Consider the following 17,647-nt stretch of genomic DNA (forward strand, 5'->3'; position numbering starts at 1 on the left):
TATAAGTATTAGTTTTTCATAATATATATGCTACTTTTGTTAGCCCATCCATGGCATTTGCCATCATGTGTTACCATTAAGCAAGCTGACCTTAGGGAAAGATATGTGGTATACTGTCTAAATCTCTCTGTATTTGGTTTAGTTTTACAGTAAACTTCAAATGGGAGTGGCAGTGAACAGCTTGAGGAAAGCGCACGGCGTCTTTCTCAAAGAGTTGTTCATTATCTGCCATCTTGCTGCGAGTTGGTAAACCAGGGGTGTCAAACTCATTTTTATCAGGGGCCACATTGTAGTTCCGGTTTCTGTCAGAGGGCCATTATGACAGAAACCATGAAAATCTTCAATTGACCCATCATCATATTTACACATTACAGTTATCGACGAGTTTTGGAATTAGAAATCAAGGGACTTACTTGTTTTTCAACTCTTGTTGATGTTTGGTAATACAAAAACATTTTCAATATCTCACCGTCATCATTTATGATATGACAATTTTGACAAATTTTGGTACAAATTTGAACAATAATCATGGAAGCTGATACACATGATTTACCTTCACAGGCCACATAAAATCATATGGCGGGCCCCATCTGGCCCCGGGGCCTTGAGTTTGACACCTGTGTTTTATACCATTTTAGAGCTATAACTCCGTTTTGTTTTTTTTTGCCTGCAAATAGACCCCCCCCCCAAAAAAAAAAAAAATGTAAATTTAGGTACCACTGAAAAGTTTCAAATTAGTGGACTCCTAAATCAGGTTACCACTGTTTTTGTTGCAACTGATTGTGAGAACTATTCTTGTTGTTCGCAGGCCTGTTACTACTACTATCTGTATCAGTGATGTTAACATCTGGATGATTTTTCACATTAGACTCAGAATTTTGGAAGGTACTGTACTTTGCTCACCTCTAGTTTGAGTTGATGAACGTTAGTGCTCAATTTCCCAATCCGACCAACAGGAGGCGACAAATCCCCATCACCTCATAAAACACAATTTGAACATGTCTTTTAGAGGCACAGGTACACTTTCTAAAGAGATCCAATGCAAGAAGTGAATCAAAACCAGGTCCTGGGTAGGTGTCCACTCAGTTGAGATGGGCTCCAGCTCGTCCAGCACCCGAATGACGACAATATGCACAGATTAAAAAACGAGGAAATTAGAAATTAGTATTTGTCGGCATCTTTCAGTGGATGTAATTAGTCTTTTTGAAGAATTTGGACATTTTAAACTTGGTTTTATATCATCTGCTAATATTGTTCAGGCGGCACGGTTGAGGCAGCTGGTAAAGCGTTGGCCTCACAGTTCTGAAGACCCGAGTTCGATCCTGGCCCCGCCTGTGTGGAGTTTTCATGTTCTCCATGTGCCTGCATGGGTTTTTGTCCGGGCACTCCGGTTTCCTCCCGCATTCCAAAAACATGCTACACTCTAAATTGCCCGTAGGTGTGATGGTGAGTGCCTGTGTGTGTGCCCTGCGATTGGCTGGCAACCAATACCCTGCCTCCTGCTCGTTGACAGCTGGGATAGGCTCCAGCACTCCCCGCGACCCTTGTGAGGATAAGCGGCTAAGAAAATTGATGGATGGATGGATGGATGATATTGTTCAATGTACACATGTTTCAAGGCGTGTAGTGAAAGGCAGACAATGATAGTACAAGTATTTATTTTGAATAACCCATAAGAGAATACATATAGCGTTCAACTGCATTAATGAGAACATCATATAATTATGACATCTTTACTGATGGGCTGGGAGAAATCAGGATTCTATATCATGAAAATAATAGCTCTAACTAACTCTTGTGTGTAATGTATATTTAAAGCTATTATTGTACAGAACGTATAATAATATTACATAAAGACCGTATAAAATGAAAGCTGTATATCATGTGCCTCAAAAGATTGGACAAAGTGACGCATTCACACATCACGTCTCAATCACGAGTCGATTCCTCATCGTGATTCATTGATGCACTAATAGATACAAATTAGGTCATACGACAGAGATGAAAAAAAAAAGCCCTCCGCCATATGCTATGGTTTTCATTTAAAACCTCTAAAGTGACTTTGATCTGGCCTTGTCTTTTCAAGTGGCCCCAGCGAGACTGCCAGAGTTGGGTGCCATGATTCCTATTAGGAATCAGAGCCAGACCAGCACCGGTCCTGCCAGCCGCTGAGTTAGTGGCTGCTTGTGTGTGTCGCGCCGGCTCTTTTCTTTTAAGCCTGTGAAGCCTGAAAACACATTTTACAATCTTACCGTTTAAACAATAGTTTTAAAACAATGCTTAAAAGCCGCTATCATCCACACAAGAGCAGCTTGCGCGGCTTCCCATTAGAAGTACTCAAAGCCCAAGTGTCATCCCTATCAACATTGTAAAAAAGATATTGTAATGAAAAATACATACAACATCATTCACTTCAATGTCCATACGAAAAAATAAATATGAGCGGAGAGCGCGTCATCCATGCGCAAAGTTGCGGAAATGTCACTCGACATCCAAGTGGTCGCCATATTAGCTGCATCTACTGCCCGTGACGTCACTCCGGACATTCCCCTTCGAAAACACGCTGTGGCCCCTACTATGGGACACGCCCCTTCAGACACGGAAGCCCTTTTCGAGGAAGAGATCATCTCACAACCGAGTGAAGTGACCGGGGTAATATTACCCTATCGTTTCGAGCCATATTTAGATGATATGCGGATCACTTCTCACTAACAACAGACTCCCAGACAGTATGTATGAGCCTGGCGGCCGAAGCCGTGCTCGTCCGCGAGGCACGGCTGGGGCGGCGGCTCGTCCGCCCACCTACAATGGGACACAGACGCTCGGCCGAAGCCGTGATTGGCGGACACAGCGCCGACGGGCACATCGACACATTGAGCACCTCTGACTTACGGACGCAGATCTTTTGTTACGTTCTGAAAGGATTACGTCCTCCCCCACAACTATTGTTTTGTTTTGTTTCGTTTTTATACTAGCTGTATATACACCTACCTGTCATTTGGAACCCATGAACCTCTCGTCCTTTGCACCCGTGCAATCCATTTTTCCCAACGAACCGGGTCTCTTGGAAACTTATGAAGGGTAAATCGAGCCGGCATTTTGGCTAACACGAAGAAACAAAGAGCTCTCTTCCCGCAGGTAAAACTACTAGAAAGAAACAAGTCCGCTTGAGCGCACTACTGCCTCTAACGTCACTTCCTGCTTCTTGTCGAACACAAATCCCTCCAGAGGATTTTCATGGCAGGAGTTACAAAAAGCCATAGACGTCAAAATCATGTTTTGCGGTGAAATAACGGATGGGTCCATACCGCCGTTTTTTTTCCCATTGATAACATACTAAAAATCATGCATTTCATGACAGTGGCACTTTAAGGTGGAAAAGCTGAAAATGTTTAAAATCTTTAGTACCCGCATAAGCGATGATCTCACATGGAGCCAAAACACACAGGGAGGCTCGACAGAGACTGTACTTCCCGAGAAAAATTAGGAAATTTGAAATGCCCCTCACCCACAAATTGCTCATTAACTCAATTAAAGCCTCCGACCAACTCCATCACACTACGGCATAAAAACTGCACCGTTCACGACACGAAGGCTCTCTAGCGTCTCAATAAAAGTGCATAACATATTTGTGGAGTTGCCTTCATGCTGCCGCGCCGCGTTTCTGACAGCTGTGCCGCAAAGTGGAAGCAGAACAGTATCAGAGACAGCGCACATCCACCAGACACGCTTTTCGAAAGCCTTTCATCTGCCAGACTCTGCTGCAGAGCAACAAGACAAGTTCCACCCATCGAATGCCAACCCCCATCACAATCTGTGAACAATACTGGGGAAATATATTTCAGCACTGCCATTGTGTGTTTACTGTGCATATGACAATAAAGCTCTTTAAGATTGCGGTTTCAGTTTGCAGTGATATTTAATTGATATAACTTGCTGCATAGGCTACCGATTGGCTCCTCGTTGTCATCTCTCGGATTATTGCGGTGTTGGCGTGTTGTTGCAAAATCCTGCATTAAGTTGATTGGAGAGTCCGCTTTAATAGTCCAAAGGTGTGGATAGGAGTGTGAAAGAGTGTCTACATGCAATATGTGCCTTGCTATTGGTTAGCGACCAGTCTAGGGTGTTTCCACGCCTCTCGCAAAGTCACCCAGCACAGGCGCCGGATTCACCTGCCACTTAATGAGGACAAACGGTATAAAATATGGATTGATATATGCTTTTGTCTTTATTTTGAGAGTTGTAGTTTATAATGTTGAAGTAGTGCATTGTAATTGTACTAAAAGTTGTAAATCAGGACAAATTTAAGGCCCGGGGGCCAGATTCAACCCGACACATCATTGTTTTTTGTCGCTCACTAAAGCAAATAAAAAGTTATGTTTCTTGCTAAATGGATTTGTTCTTTTCATTTTGGAAGAAAACCATAGTCCCAAAAATTGTACAATATTCTTCACTTTCTCACTTGACATATTACAAGTATTCATTTTTACCCCCCCACCACAGTGAATGGACTCTTTTTTTGAGTGCACCACCAAATCTCTAATCATAACTTGAAATAATAACGTTCACATTTGGTTGTCAATATTTCTCAGGATTTCTGATTTTAAGTTCAATTTGTTTAATACATATAAATCATAGCAGCTGTTACATGAATCCGTTGAAGCACATTTAACAATGAGGCAAAGGTATTGCGCAGGTGTACCTAATGTTATGGCTACACCGAAACGATCGTCTACGTGACGTCACGCAATATTAGATTAATATACTGTCGCACCGCCGCTTGCGGGTCCTAATTAAGCAGGCACGGAGCGTAGCCGCGCACGACCGTATCCGTTTGAATCCGTCATAGGCGGTCCAGCACGGGCGGGTCGGGCGCAACCAGGCGTCGTCGCCAGCATCACCGCGGATCCGCCAATCGGAGCTTGATTTGGGGCAGATTAACCCGCAGAGTCCCGGCGGCGCTCGGCGGTATCCCCAGAAACAAGCCTCGCCTCCGGAGCAGATGGGGACACTTTGTTGTTTGTGTTCAACCTTGATGGCGTCGAGCCAAATATTTTAGTTGCAATCGGCAAATCCGAACGAGCGAGGGAGGGGGGTGGACGCCGGCTCGACCGCGGGGAACAGCACGGATGCAATAGTGATGGATGATTCTTCAGAAGAAGAAAGAGACGCCCTGGCTGCATATCATAGGTGGGTCATTGTTGCATTATTTTAATCAATCAGCTTGCCGTGAACAATTCAAGTGGCTGCCTGTATTGTTTTGCCGCGATGGACACCCCGTTAGGTACACCTACAGAAGAGTTAAAAAAAAAATATTACTGTTCAGGCACATTTCCAAAAGGTATTTATCCACACGTTTTTGTTTTTTTTTTTGTTTTTGCACTGGTGTACATTCTCCACAAAATTCCACCCATTTCAACCAAATTATTAGGAACACTTCTCATGTGTTGTTCATCCAACTGGGTCCAACAAAACAGATCACAAATGATGCATGTGACAATGTCAGTCACGCATCCATTTTCTATATCATTTATCGTGATCAGCAAAGCTGCAGCCGATACCAGCGGACTTTGAATGAAAGATGGGGTACACCCTGGACTGGTCACCCGTCAATCCCAGTGCCTGTATAGAGACAGACAACTATTTATGTCACTAAGTGGGAACTGTCAGGCGAGTGAACCACTACATCAAATCAGTGACTATATATACATATTATACACATTCAATGTTACACTGGCCACATCGAGGTTCACCTTTTGAGGATTCAGTGCCTTGCAGATTTTTCTCTTGTCATATTGATCTTAATTTGTCATATCACAGGGACTTTTAGGGTATAATCTTTTGTGCAGTGCAGCTTCATATCTTCAAACAAAACTGTACAGCAAAAGAAATTAATCAAAACATAATACAAGGAACAAAATGGAAACATTGTACAGTACACCTGTGCATTAAAGAGTTTAAAATGTATTGAAGATGATCTTTACAAGAATATGTTTATAGAGGTTAATCGGTGTGTGGGAAGGATAATTGGAGGTTCATACATCTTTGAAGTATGTATAAATATTACCCAAAGTATAAATAAACCAATAAAAATAAATGTTCCCCAAAATATCTGGTCACTACTTCACCGATTTCACCTATTGCAGGGACCTAACCCTCAAATTCAATGAAATAATTTTTTGATTACCAAATTTATTTGTTCGTGTGGAATGATTATTTCTACTATTTGGTAGAAGAGCATTTAACTGTTGAGTCTTTCGCTATCTGTCACTGGAATAGGCAGATGAATAAAGACAGTGAACAGTGAAGTGAAATTAAATAATTCCCTGTGGCACATTTAATGATCTTTTAAGGCACTGCGGTTGGGAATGACTGCATTAAAGAATAATGGAGACTCACGGTGCCTTATGATTGTCATCTGCCTTTGGCCTGAAGTCAGTTGGGATTGGTTCCAGCTCCCAACTACCGTGAACAGGACAAGTGGTATTCTCAAAAAAAAAAAAAAAAAAATAAATAAAAATAAGAACAGATGGAAGAAAGACGTGCACAAAATAATTTTTTTTCTGCTTTTCTTTAACACCAACATAAATGCAAACAAATGCCCCATTTATATTTCCTGTCAACATCTGATGTATCATCTTAAAATCTTCGCAAAACTGGCATCCTTTCTGGTCAAACACACAAATCTACATCTGCTACCTAATAAATCTCTATTTTCTTTCATTATGGATTCGAGCTCGTTTTGATGTGTAATTGGGCTCGCCTGGTGTCGGGGCGCGATGAGATTTTACATTCGTAACAGCGTGAAAATTGGCTGGCCCCGCCATTATTTTTGTACTCCCGGCCTGAAATATTGATGAGTTTCGCAAATTGCTCGTCTCGTACGCGCGTGTCCTCATTCCTGCCACATCTTTGCATAACAGCAAAAATAAGATTCCTGTGAGCAAGCATCTAACAATGATTTAGTGATATTTTATTTATTTTGGACCATGTTCCAGGTTGACGTAATACAAAATGAGTAAAACCACAGCTACTGCACTCTCCTCAGTCGCTGCTCCTTGTTCGGGGGACGCACAAACAGTGTGAGGTCACTTGCCTGTGTTGATTTACTGCGTCGCCATAGTGACAAGACAGGAAGTGCGGTCGCATCTAGTCCACTGTGGAAAAACAAGCATTTGTTACACAGGCAGCAAAATACACCCAGCTCTCATTAACTGACTGACAACTGCGACGACGCTTCGTTTGTTAAACATTTAACAGGAAAGAGTCCTGGGTGGAAGTTTACTGGACTATTTCAACCCTAGTTAAAACCCTAAATGTATCAGTAAAATCCCCAAAGAGTTTAACATTATTATGCCTACAAATACTGTAATTAGCTTCAAGATACTTTAAAAAAAAAATTTTTTTTTTTGAAGTGACTAATTTACTCATCCAATCTCAGCCTTCCCAGTTAATGTGGATATTTAACTTCCAAGACTGTCAATGGCAGTGATGAACTGTCAAGCAAAGATTCGCCATAACCCCCACCAACAACTCGGGCTAAATTTAGCCCCGCCCCAACATACAAAGAGCTCCAATATGTGATGCATCACTTCAACGTACTTCCCTGACACCAATTGTTGCTTTGCTATTAACCAGACCATCGGCACCATCTTGTGGTATTGGAGGGTATTTAAGAAAAGGCATACAAAATGTGAATAAGTTAGAAGTCTTATTTTGTGCAATCAGATCATTAAGAAAATATATAATTTGGGTAATTTTTTTGTAGAGCAGTATCACACCCCGCTGTTTCTGTTCAGTATTTAGTTCACAAGGATCTACGGAAGCAAGACAACCCAAGTAATAATTATTGTTGCCATTAATAAAAGCTGCAGCTCCATGGATACACAAGGATGTGAAGTACCGTATATAAAATATACCACCACATTTGACCCCGCATGAGAAACATCTACACGAGCTTTTCCCTCCCAGTATTCGACTTTCTTTTTTAATTGATTGCTTCCAGTTGTCACATTGTGGCCCTCCGAGCTTTGCCTCATTACTTCTGCCCACAACTATCGGCGGAACGTACGGGGTCAAAGCGAGCCAGGAAATCAGCGGTTAAGATATGGAAATGTTTTCGATTCCCCTCGTCCTCCGCAGTGGGATCCCGGCGCTGTCGCTGTGCCCTCCCGACACCGTGTATCCGGATCAGGCCGATCTGAATGCCATCCGAGCTGAGGGGGAGCTGTGTGACAGCTGCAGCAGCCTCGACGGACCCTCTTCATCCTGTCAGCTTTATCACCAAGTATGAACAAAATATGCATGCACAGTGTTTTTGCATGTACAATACTAACATACTTGTATGAGAAATTTCAAGACTGGCTCATGTGTGAAAAAGCTTGGCCACCCACTGAAATTTATTATTTTCATGTCGACAGTGGCCTGTCATACACTTCCTAGCTTGACACTTGGTAGTGTTTTGGGACATAGTTTAATTTGTGTGGGAAGTTATCAGCATTATAGTGCGTATCAGGTGATACCGATTACACAAGTCCTATACATCCAAATCCCGCATTTCAAGAAAGAATGATGCTGCCGCCCCCATGCTTCACAGTAGGGATGGTGTTCTTGGGATGGAACTCATCATTCGTCATCCTCCAAACACAGTTACTGAAATCATAACCAAAAAGTTCCATTTTGGTCTCATCTGACCACAAAACCTCGTCCCATGACTCCTCTGCATCGTCCAAATGGTCATTGGCAAACTTAAGACGTGCCTTGGCATGTGCTGGTTTAAGCAGGGGAACCTTCCGTGCCATGCATGATTTCAAACGATGACCTCTTAGTGTATTACCAACAGTCACCTTGGAAACAGTGGTCCCAGCTCTTTTCAGGTCATTGACCAAGTACTGTCGTGGGCTGATTCCTCACCTTTCTAAGGATCACTGAGACCCCACGAGGTGATATCTTGCATGGGGCTCCACTCCGATTGAGATCGACCGTCATGTTTAGCTTTTTCCATTTTCTAACGATTGCTCCAACAGTGGACCTTTTTCACCAAGATGCTTGGCTATTTCTCCGTAGCCCTTCCCAGTTGTGTGGAGTTGTACAATTTTGTCTCTGGTGTCTTTGGACAGCTCTTTGGTCTTGGTCATGTTACAAGTTTGAGTCTTACTGATGGTATGGGGTGGACAGGTATCTTTAAATAGCTAACAACCTCACATAGGTGCATCTGATTCAGGATAATACATGGAGTGGAGGTGGACTTTTAAAGGAGAACTAACAGCTCTTTGAGGGTCAGTATTCTAGCTGAGAGACAGGTGTTCAAATACTTATTTGCAGCTGTATCACCCAAATAAATCGTTAAAAAAAAAAAAAAAATCATACATTGTGATTTCTGGATTTTTCTTTTTAGATTATCTCTCTCACAGTGGACATGCACCTACCATGAAAATTTCCGACCCCTCCACGATTTCTAAGTGGGAGAACTTGCACGGTGTTCAAATACTTATTTTCTTCACTGTAGGTTACCCAGAGTCAAGCTCAGCTCCGTCAATGCCCCCACTGCGGCCCCTACGATGGTCTCAAGGCAAACACGTGCTGCAGCCAGAACAGCACCGGCGGAGCTCATGCCGAGGACGGTGCGATGGTCCGAGTGGGCCGCAGGTGTAGTTCTACCCATCAGACGTCTCACCAGCACCGTGCGGTGAGGTGTCGCTGGCTGCACGGATCCAGTGAAGGCAGCGCGCAAAATTCGACGCAGCGCCACGTGGTCACAGTCGGGTGGGTTTTCTGACTTTAACTATATTTGTGAGGAGTGACTATTATAATATCTGTTATTGACAGGGATGGAGGATTCTACTGCTTTGTGAGAATGTAAGAACCCTTATCCGAATAAAATATAAAAAGAAATACTCTGTCATTGACAGCTTCTCCTATTGTACTTCCACTTGACAGTTATTCCCAGATGCTAGTGGACTACCCGCTCGAGGTTCTGCTGGGATGTGCCTTGCTAGTCCTCGGATGTTCTCTGGCTGGCCTCTTCATTGGGCCGCTGCCGGACTTCTCGGAGCCTCTGCTGGTGGGTCTGGAGGAGATTTTGAGCTCAAGAATTTTTGTATGTCATGCAAAAAGACAAGCAGTGCACTCATAATGTTCAAATGAGATCAGTTGAAGACTTTTGGGTTCAGGTTTGGGTGGTACAATTTCAAGTATAGAGAGCTGCCGTTTGTGCAATATTAAATCACATTTTTCCATCTGAAATGATTGAATTAACGCGTTACAGAGTCAAACTGTCATCATGAAACTTTTAGGCAATGATTTTAACATTCACCACTGTTAGACAAGTGTAAAAAAGAAAAATATTGCTCATCATGAACATTTGAAACAGAATTCAAGTGCATACGTACCTTTGGATTAAACAGATTTCTAAGAACCAGAAAATGTCTTTTTATCTGAAGTTAGTGCATTACACAAAAGTCACATTAGCACAAGTTTCTTAAGGTTTCTTAAGGCGCAACCAGGGAACAATATGAGTTTACAACAAAGCTTATTCTGTAAAATCAAACTCTCCTTTGGGGCCATCTGTTTGTAATGGAAATACGACGCTTCCTGACCCCCCTCAGGTTGATTTTTAATTACTTTTCCCCCGTAACGACTTCAGTCTCATCTCCATCAATGTTCACAATGCTGCACTAAATTACATTAAAGTACATGCTCTGTAATCTTGATGAATTTAATTAAAGAAGGAAGGCATTCCTACAGGAGCTAAATTAATTACTGGGAAATAAAATATCCCGCTGTTTGTGTCAGTTAAGGACGAGCCATAAAAAAATTTAAGCTGAATTGACAACAGCTAGATGACTCCTACATAGAATCCGAGCTCTTTATTTGGCCACGAGCATCCACAGACTCTTTAGGTTTGAATTTTTGTTTTTGTGCATGTTGTTTCTTCAGGGCTTCGCGCCACGAGGGACAAACATCGGAGTTCGGCAGTCCAGCTTGTCCAAGCTGCAGGGGAGCACTGGCCCGGGGAAACCATTGTCTCTTTTGCCACAGCAGCTCAGTGAAAGGTCAGTGGAGAATTGAGATGAAATGCATGCTCTCGCGACAACAAGCTCTGCGCCACACAAAAATTTTTAACATGATAATAACAATTCTCCTCAGTACTGTGAACGCCTCGTGCCACTGGTCTTATTATTTGAAATGAGTTTCTTCACAACAATCACCCCACCCCGATAAAGCGCTAAACAATAGGACTGATTCTTTGTTATTTTCAACAGTGCTGATGGCATCAATAACACCACTGGACTTCGATTAAAGAGGATGTTAGCCACCGACTCGACTTCAGAATCATTCCTCTGCAACGCCCCTGGTGAGTCAGTCTCAATCGCACCGTTTCCATTTGGACATTTGACAATATTTCCTCATCCAACTATGGGGAAAATTCCCTGAGAGGACCACAATGACTGTCAAACCACATCATTTTTTTTCATTATCATATTGCTATAATTTCTGGCCTACAAGCCACGACTTTTTTCACACGCTTTCAACCCTGCGGTTTATGCGGTGATGCGGCTCATCTGTGCATTTTTTTCCCCAACGGCCGGAAGGGGGCACTTGAGTGAAAAAGGTAAGAGTAAGACCGGTGGAATATATGTGCCGAGGAAGTGACTTTTACAAGCCCAGTTAGCGTTGCGCTAGCTCTACCTTTAGCACGGCGCTAGCATTAGCACTAGCATTAACGTGGCGCTGGTGTTAGCACCACACTAGTGTTAAACTCTTCCTGTGTACAGTCTTTCTCTGTAAATATCTGGTGTTTCAATGCAGGCTTCAATGTGCCCACTTGCGGCTTTTACACAGCTGTGGCGTATGTATGTACCAAATGGTATTTCCTTTACAAATTTACTCTGTGAGGCTTGTAACCACGTGCGCCATTCAGGCCGGGGATTATGGTACTAAGGATAGGTTATTCAACTACTGTTTATGTAAGTAAGTAAGAGTTTTGGTAACAAAAAAAAAATTGTAACAGATTTTAGCAAAACTAATGGAAGTTTGTGTACATGATTTGCTTTTGCGGGGCACATAAAATGAGGTGGCGGGCCAGATCTGGCCACCAAGCCTTGAGTTTGAAACCAGTTTCGCAATCTTTTTATTTCATTTTCAGCTTAGTGCATTTTTTTTAATTGAATCCCTGAAATACAGAAATGTTTTAAATGCAAGAATAAAATGTTGATTTACAGCTTGCCATGGTTTCTGTTGAGTCCATCTGTCTCATCCTTGCAGGCCAGCATTTGGCGCAGCTGGTGTTCCGCTCCGAAAGCTCAGCCAGTCTCTGGAGCCCAAAGGCCATCCATGCCATGTGTGAGATGGAACAATCCCGGGTATGATCTGATCCATACTCATGTCTCCAGTTCGCCTTCAGTCTTCACCCATCTGCTTACTTTCCTCGCTCCCAAAAGCGTGATCATACTTTTGACGAGCTTTTGTTGATTGTTGAAATCTTTGGGAACACTGGCTCCTATGAAACTTAATTGGTTAATTAGTTGCGGGACGTTTTCAAAAATATCTTCCTCGTTTGTCTCAGATACGCTCGCAGGCTCAGTTCCAGGATGTGTGCCAGCAACATGTGAGGGGCGAGGCTGGGGCGGCGTCCAGAAGCGGCTGCTGTCCCAGCTGGTCCCTGGGAAATTATTTAGCGGCCCTTACTAATGCCTCCTGCTGCCAAGTCTTAACCTCACACCAGGTACCAAACACATTGGGATCGTCAAAACTCCCTTTATCTCATGAATGATTTTTTTTTTTTTGCTGCCAAATTGGAAAGCTGTTCAATGTCATTTCAGATCTCTGAGGCCCTTAACCTTCTTCGGAAGTGTGCACCATACTACTATGACGGACACCTAGTGGAGACTTGTTTTCAGAATCAAAAACATAGCAGCTGCTCTTCTGTGCCGTCACGCTGCAAACAGTCCCGCATAGTGTTCCAAATCCTGCACTTCCTGGTTGATAAAGATTTCCTAGGCCCGCAGACGGCAGAGTATCAGATCCCGACCCTCAAGTACAGTCTTCTGTTTCTACCGGTGGATAAGGGAGAACGCATGATGGAGATCTACATGAGCAGTCTAAGGGGAAGAGATCTGACGTATAAGAATACGACTATCACCGGCATGGACCTCGGAATCAAGCAGACACTGTTTAAGTATTATCTAGCAAGAGACTCCGTGTTCCCCATCCTCGCAATCATTTGCCTTCTTATTACAATGGCTCTCTATCTTCACTCGATCTTCATGGTGGCATTATCTGTGGTAGCAATCAGTGTGTCCCTCCTTACTTCATATTTCCTCTACAAAGTAGCATTTCGCCTGACTTTCTTCCCGCTGGTCAACCTCTCTGCAGCGCTTATACTCCTGGGAAGTTGCTCCAATCAAGTTCTTATCTTTGCAGACCTCTGGAATATGCAGTTGTCCCAGAAGCCCTCGGCGTCCCTAGAGAAGAGAGTTCACAGGGTTTTGCAGGAAGTGGGCCATTTGATTTTAGCTTCAGGGTTGACCTCGAGCGCAGCATTTTGCTCGGGTTATCTTAGCAGCATCACGGCCATTAGATGCTTTGCCGTTTATCTTGGAACCGCCTCGTTCATCAGTTCCCTCTTGGCGCTGGTGTGGCTGCCGTGCTCTTTCATCTTGCGTGAACGTTACACGGAAGCATCCTCCGCATCGCCACAGGCGTGGAAGCCATGTTGTGCTAAAAACCCAGGTGGATTCTGGGATGCAAGCTCACGCAAGAGGTGCCTTTTCACATTTGGGCAGAAGCTGAGAGAAGTAAAGCGAGGCCTCACTGACACGTCGAATTTAGTGTTCCTCAAAATCCTGCCATGCGGAGTAGTGAAGTTCCGATACATTTGGGTGTGCTCCTTTGCGGTGCTGGCTGCGGGTGGCACGTACATGTCGTGCTTTGATCCTGGAATGAAACTGCCTACTCTAGACACCACAATCGCGCAGCTTTTCCGCTCCAATCACCCGTTTGAGAGATATGACGCCGAATATCGTCACATGTTTATGTTTGAGAGACAGATGAGTGGAGAGGATAGGCCTCAGACAATGACGCTTGTTTGGGGCATCAAACCAACTGATAACGGGAATCACCTTAACCCAAAAAGCAATGGCTCTCTGGTTCTTGATCCTGACTTTAGAATGAGCGAACCTGGTGCTCAGGTTTGGTTGAGGAATCTGTGTGGACATGTGCAAAACCAAAGCTTTTATGCTGCACCTTCCCCCGAGGACAGACACACAATGATAGATAATATCTGCTTTGTGGAGCAGCTATTACACTGGGTCTCTTTTAAAAAGTGCTCAGAAAGGGATGACACACTCCATATTTGCTGTAACAATATCCCTTTTCCCTTCCCTCCTCATGTTTTTGAGGAGTGCCTGAGAATGATGCTGGCAGAGAGATCGGCCGAGGGCCGTTTGACACGTGGCGGCGGCCTCTACTTCCAGCCAGATGGCCGGATTGCCGCCCTCGTGCTGACATTCAAAACCACATACCGCTACAGCTTCAACTTCAGCCAAACAAACGTTTTCTACGGAGAAACCCTGGAGTGGTTTAATAAAGAAATATCGGGAGCACCGCCGGGGTTGGAAAAAGGCTGGTTCATCAGCCAGCTGTCTCTTTTTGACCTACAACGAGCCTTGAGCTCGGAGATGTTGGTCGTAGTTGGCGCTTCGCTGTCGCTAACATTTCTTCTGCTGCTCTTAACCACCTGGAATATTCCGTTAAGTGTGTATGGAACCGCGGCTGTAGGTGGAAGCGTGTTTGTCACTGTCGGGCTACTGGTTCTCCTGGAGTGGCAGCTGAGTAGCATCGAGGCTCTTTTCATCTCATCTGCAGCTGGCTTGTCTGTTGACTTTGTTGCCAACTATTGCATTTCCTATTGTTTTGCACCTCATTCAGACAAAATAGGTAGAGTAGCACATGCCACTAAGAGAATGGGTTGTCCTGTAGCAATAGTTTCTGCCGCCTTTTTCTGCACTGGGATCATCATGCTGCCTTCGACGGTCTTGCTCTTCAGGAAATTGGGAATTTTTTTGTTTTTGGTGAAATGTGTAGCATGTGGATTTGCAACCTTCTTTTTCCAGTCACTGTGCTGCTTTTTTGGTCCTCAGAAAAATTGTGGGTTGATTGCTCTCCCGTGTTTGTCAGACCCGTCCAACAGGGTCCTTTCATCTTGCTCAAGAGCAGAACCGAGCCCCTCGTCCACTAATGGGGCCTTGGGAAGAGCTAGAGCGAAGAAGAATTGTGACAAAGACACAGGTGGCTACCTCTACCCAAATGAACAGAGGCTGAAACAGATGGGAACAGGAAGTAGAGTCAGGGGGCCAGAGCAATACGAGCTGCAGCCTTTGGCCCATCGACTGAGTGACAGTTTTGAGAACAGCACCTGCACCAGTAAGTTGTCTAATAGGCCATCTGTGCTCTCTGATGAGATTGAGTACTGTGGAAGGGACGCGTCCTTGGATGGCGAATGCGGGGAGATATGTAGTCAGCAAGCGCCTCCAGCTCTACAGACTTCATCACCATATAAAGAGAACCCAACACTAGCTGTAGACCTGGCAAAAGACGACATGACCAATGGCAAGAGGTTGTGTAAAACCTGCCAAGATCGTTCTGATACGGTGGAGCAGTGGACCAATAAAACATTTTCATCGTCCTCGAGCATGGACGAAACTATAACTAGCCACACACTTGAAACCACTGATCAACCGTATCTGTGCACAGAGGAGCAAACCACCGAGGAAAGACTTCACCAGCCCTCATCGCAGTCTGCAAGCTCCTGCGACTTTCTGGATGACTCTAACGAAACATGCTTGAGTGACATTGAACCGGGGCCGTCAAATACGCAACCAAGCGATGGAGAAGCTCAGTTACAACCGGGACACCTGAACGGGAAGAGAGACACTCTGCGTCTCTCACTTAGAGAGACAGTTTATGAGATATGTAGTAAAGGTCGTAGCAGTCAGACTGAGGAAATTGTCGTTTTACCCAACAGTAAGCCAGACCTTCCGGATGTTTGGATCAAGAGAGATGGACAAAGAGATAACACGCTTTAAGGAGAACACTGTGTGGGAATAGACTTCCATCAATGGCTTTATGAAAGTACATGGACAATACCTCATTAGACCTAGAAAAAGTTGCTTGTCTAATGATAAACGCAACTTAGTATTTGCAGGATATAAAAAAGAAGATTCAATACTATTCAATAGGACAACTGATCAACTTATCTGTGATCAAGTGATACAAAACAATTGGTCTGCAGCTGCACACTGTGCCACTGGCTGTTTAAACCTACAACTCTCACAACTCGATTTACATTTAAGTGGAACAATAGTGAATTCCTTCCAAAATTATTGCACATAAATCATGCACGAATTTGGGTCAAGTTTTCAGAATTTCAATCACCAACCGACAAACCAGTAGAGAATAGATCAGAGGGGAACACAAAAACCAAACCATCATAGACACAGAACACTTAAGATAACCAAATGTAAGGATGGTTGAAGTAAAGAATTTGAATAATTTTCCACTTGCAGTTACAACACTGGTCAACAGAGAGTGCCCACGTACAACAAAAACAACAAAAGTATTGACATCTAGATATTCTGAGACTTCTGATACTTGAAAGTGAAAGAATCACGTACTGTGTCAAAATTGAGACAATAACTGTCAAAACTTTCAGACTGATTCAAGTTGGTGCGCAACTGTGCCGGTCCTATCGCATTAGTTTGAGTTGGTTCTATGAGACCACAATGTTCGGACCTCGTGGCCATTAGGGAAGCCATCGGTTAAATGTTTATTTGTAGTGTCCAAATTTGTAAGCGTATAGTGTTTCACAGTGAAAAATCAATACAGTTAATAATTGTGCCGTTAACTGCAAGTTTACGTATGCGGATTTCAATGTGTAATAATCATGCATCCATGAAGTTTTTTTGAGTTTTGATAACGAAACAAGTTAGTTTGCCAAATGTTCCAACACTTAAAAAAGTGGGAATTATCTTTGAAACAAAAAAACTTCATCTCTACCCAAACTCCAACCATATATATATATATATATATTTTTTTTTTTTTTTTACTACAAAAAGGCAATGAACAATATGTGCCAAATGTCAACTTTTATCTGCCAAAGTATCTGTGTATGTGTTTTTATGTGCATAAGGTAAATGGAAATGTTTATAGTCATACTGAAGATGAAACTGAAAATGTCTGCGGTTCAGAAAATTCTCTCTGAAGCGACGTTGCAACTGCACCGTGACAATTCCTCAATGAGCCTTCACGACTTAACCAAACGTGTCATAGAAACATTTATTGGAGTCTTTTGAAGTGAAGGAAAAAAAAACAACTCATCTTGTTTACAGGCCTCGAAACTGTTACATTTTCTAGTCACCTGAAATTAAACTTTCCTGCAGACTGCCTTTTAATTGCTTTTATCTTGTTCACGGCTAATTTAAGATTCATCATTCTTAAATTATTTATTTATTTTTTATTCTTAAATCCGACACTCCTTCTCCTTCGGGTCGACGCGGCAGAGACCGATTTTAAAGGACACGACCAGGATGGGCTCCTCGCAGACCAACTCACCCTCTGGAAACTCACCTTCCACTCAGCACACGTA

The 17,647-nt window shown here is 43.3% G+C and overlaps 2 protein-coding genes across 2 annotated transcripts in view; one reads left to right on the plus strand and one right to left on the minus strand.

Moving 5' to 3' along the window:
* Positions 1-1,041, minus strand: part of pkdccb (protein kinase domain containing, cytoplasmic b) — a 20,926-nt gene extending 19,885 nt beyond the window's left edge. The window contains exon 1 of the mRNA XM_061844648.1: positions 904-1,041. The gene's annotated coding sequence lies outside the window, so the exon portion shown is untranslated. The remainder of the gene's footprint in view (positions 1-903) is intronic.
* The window catches only part of disp2 (dispatched RND transporter family member 2), an 18,257-nt gene extending 1,195 nt beyond the window's left edge, over positions 1-17,062 (plus strand). Inside the window, exons 2-11 of the mRNA XM_061844359.1 lie at positions 5,060-5,190; positions 8,143-8,287; positions 9,509-9,765; positions 9,829-9,858; positions 9,940-10,063; positions 10,939-11,054; positions 11,265-11,356; positions 12,268-12,365; positions 12,569-12,727; positions 12,825-17,062. Of these exons, the coding sequence (XP_061700343.1) occupies positions 5,060-5,190; positions 8,143-8,287; positions 9,509-9,765; positions 9,829-9,858; positions 9,940-10,063; positions 10,939-11,054; positions 11,265-11,356; positions 12,268-12,365; positions 12,569-12,727; positions 12,825-16,088 (4,416 nt within the window). The 3' untranslated portion in view covers positions 16,089-17,062. The remainder of the gene's footprint in view (positions 1-5,059; positions 5,191-8,142; positions 8,288-9,508; positions 9,766-9,828; positions 9,859-9,939; positions 10,064-10,938; positions 11,055-11,264; positions 11,357-12,267; positions 12,366-12,568; positions 12,728-12,824) is intronic.
* Positions 17,063-17,647: the final 585 nt, after the last annotated feature.

This window comes from Syngnathoides biaculeatus, chromosome 15 (genome assembly GCF_019802595.1).
Source record: "Syngnathoides biaculeatus isolate LvHL_M chromosome 15, ASM1980259v1, whole genome shotgun sequence".
In the NCBI taxonomy this organism is placed as follows: domain Eukaryota; kingdom Metazoa; phylum Chordata; class Actinopteri; order Syngnathiformes; family Syngnathidae; genus Syngnathoides; species Syngnathoides biaculeatus.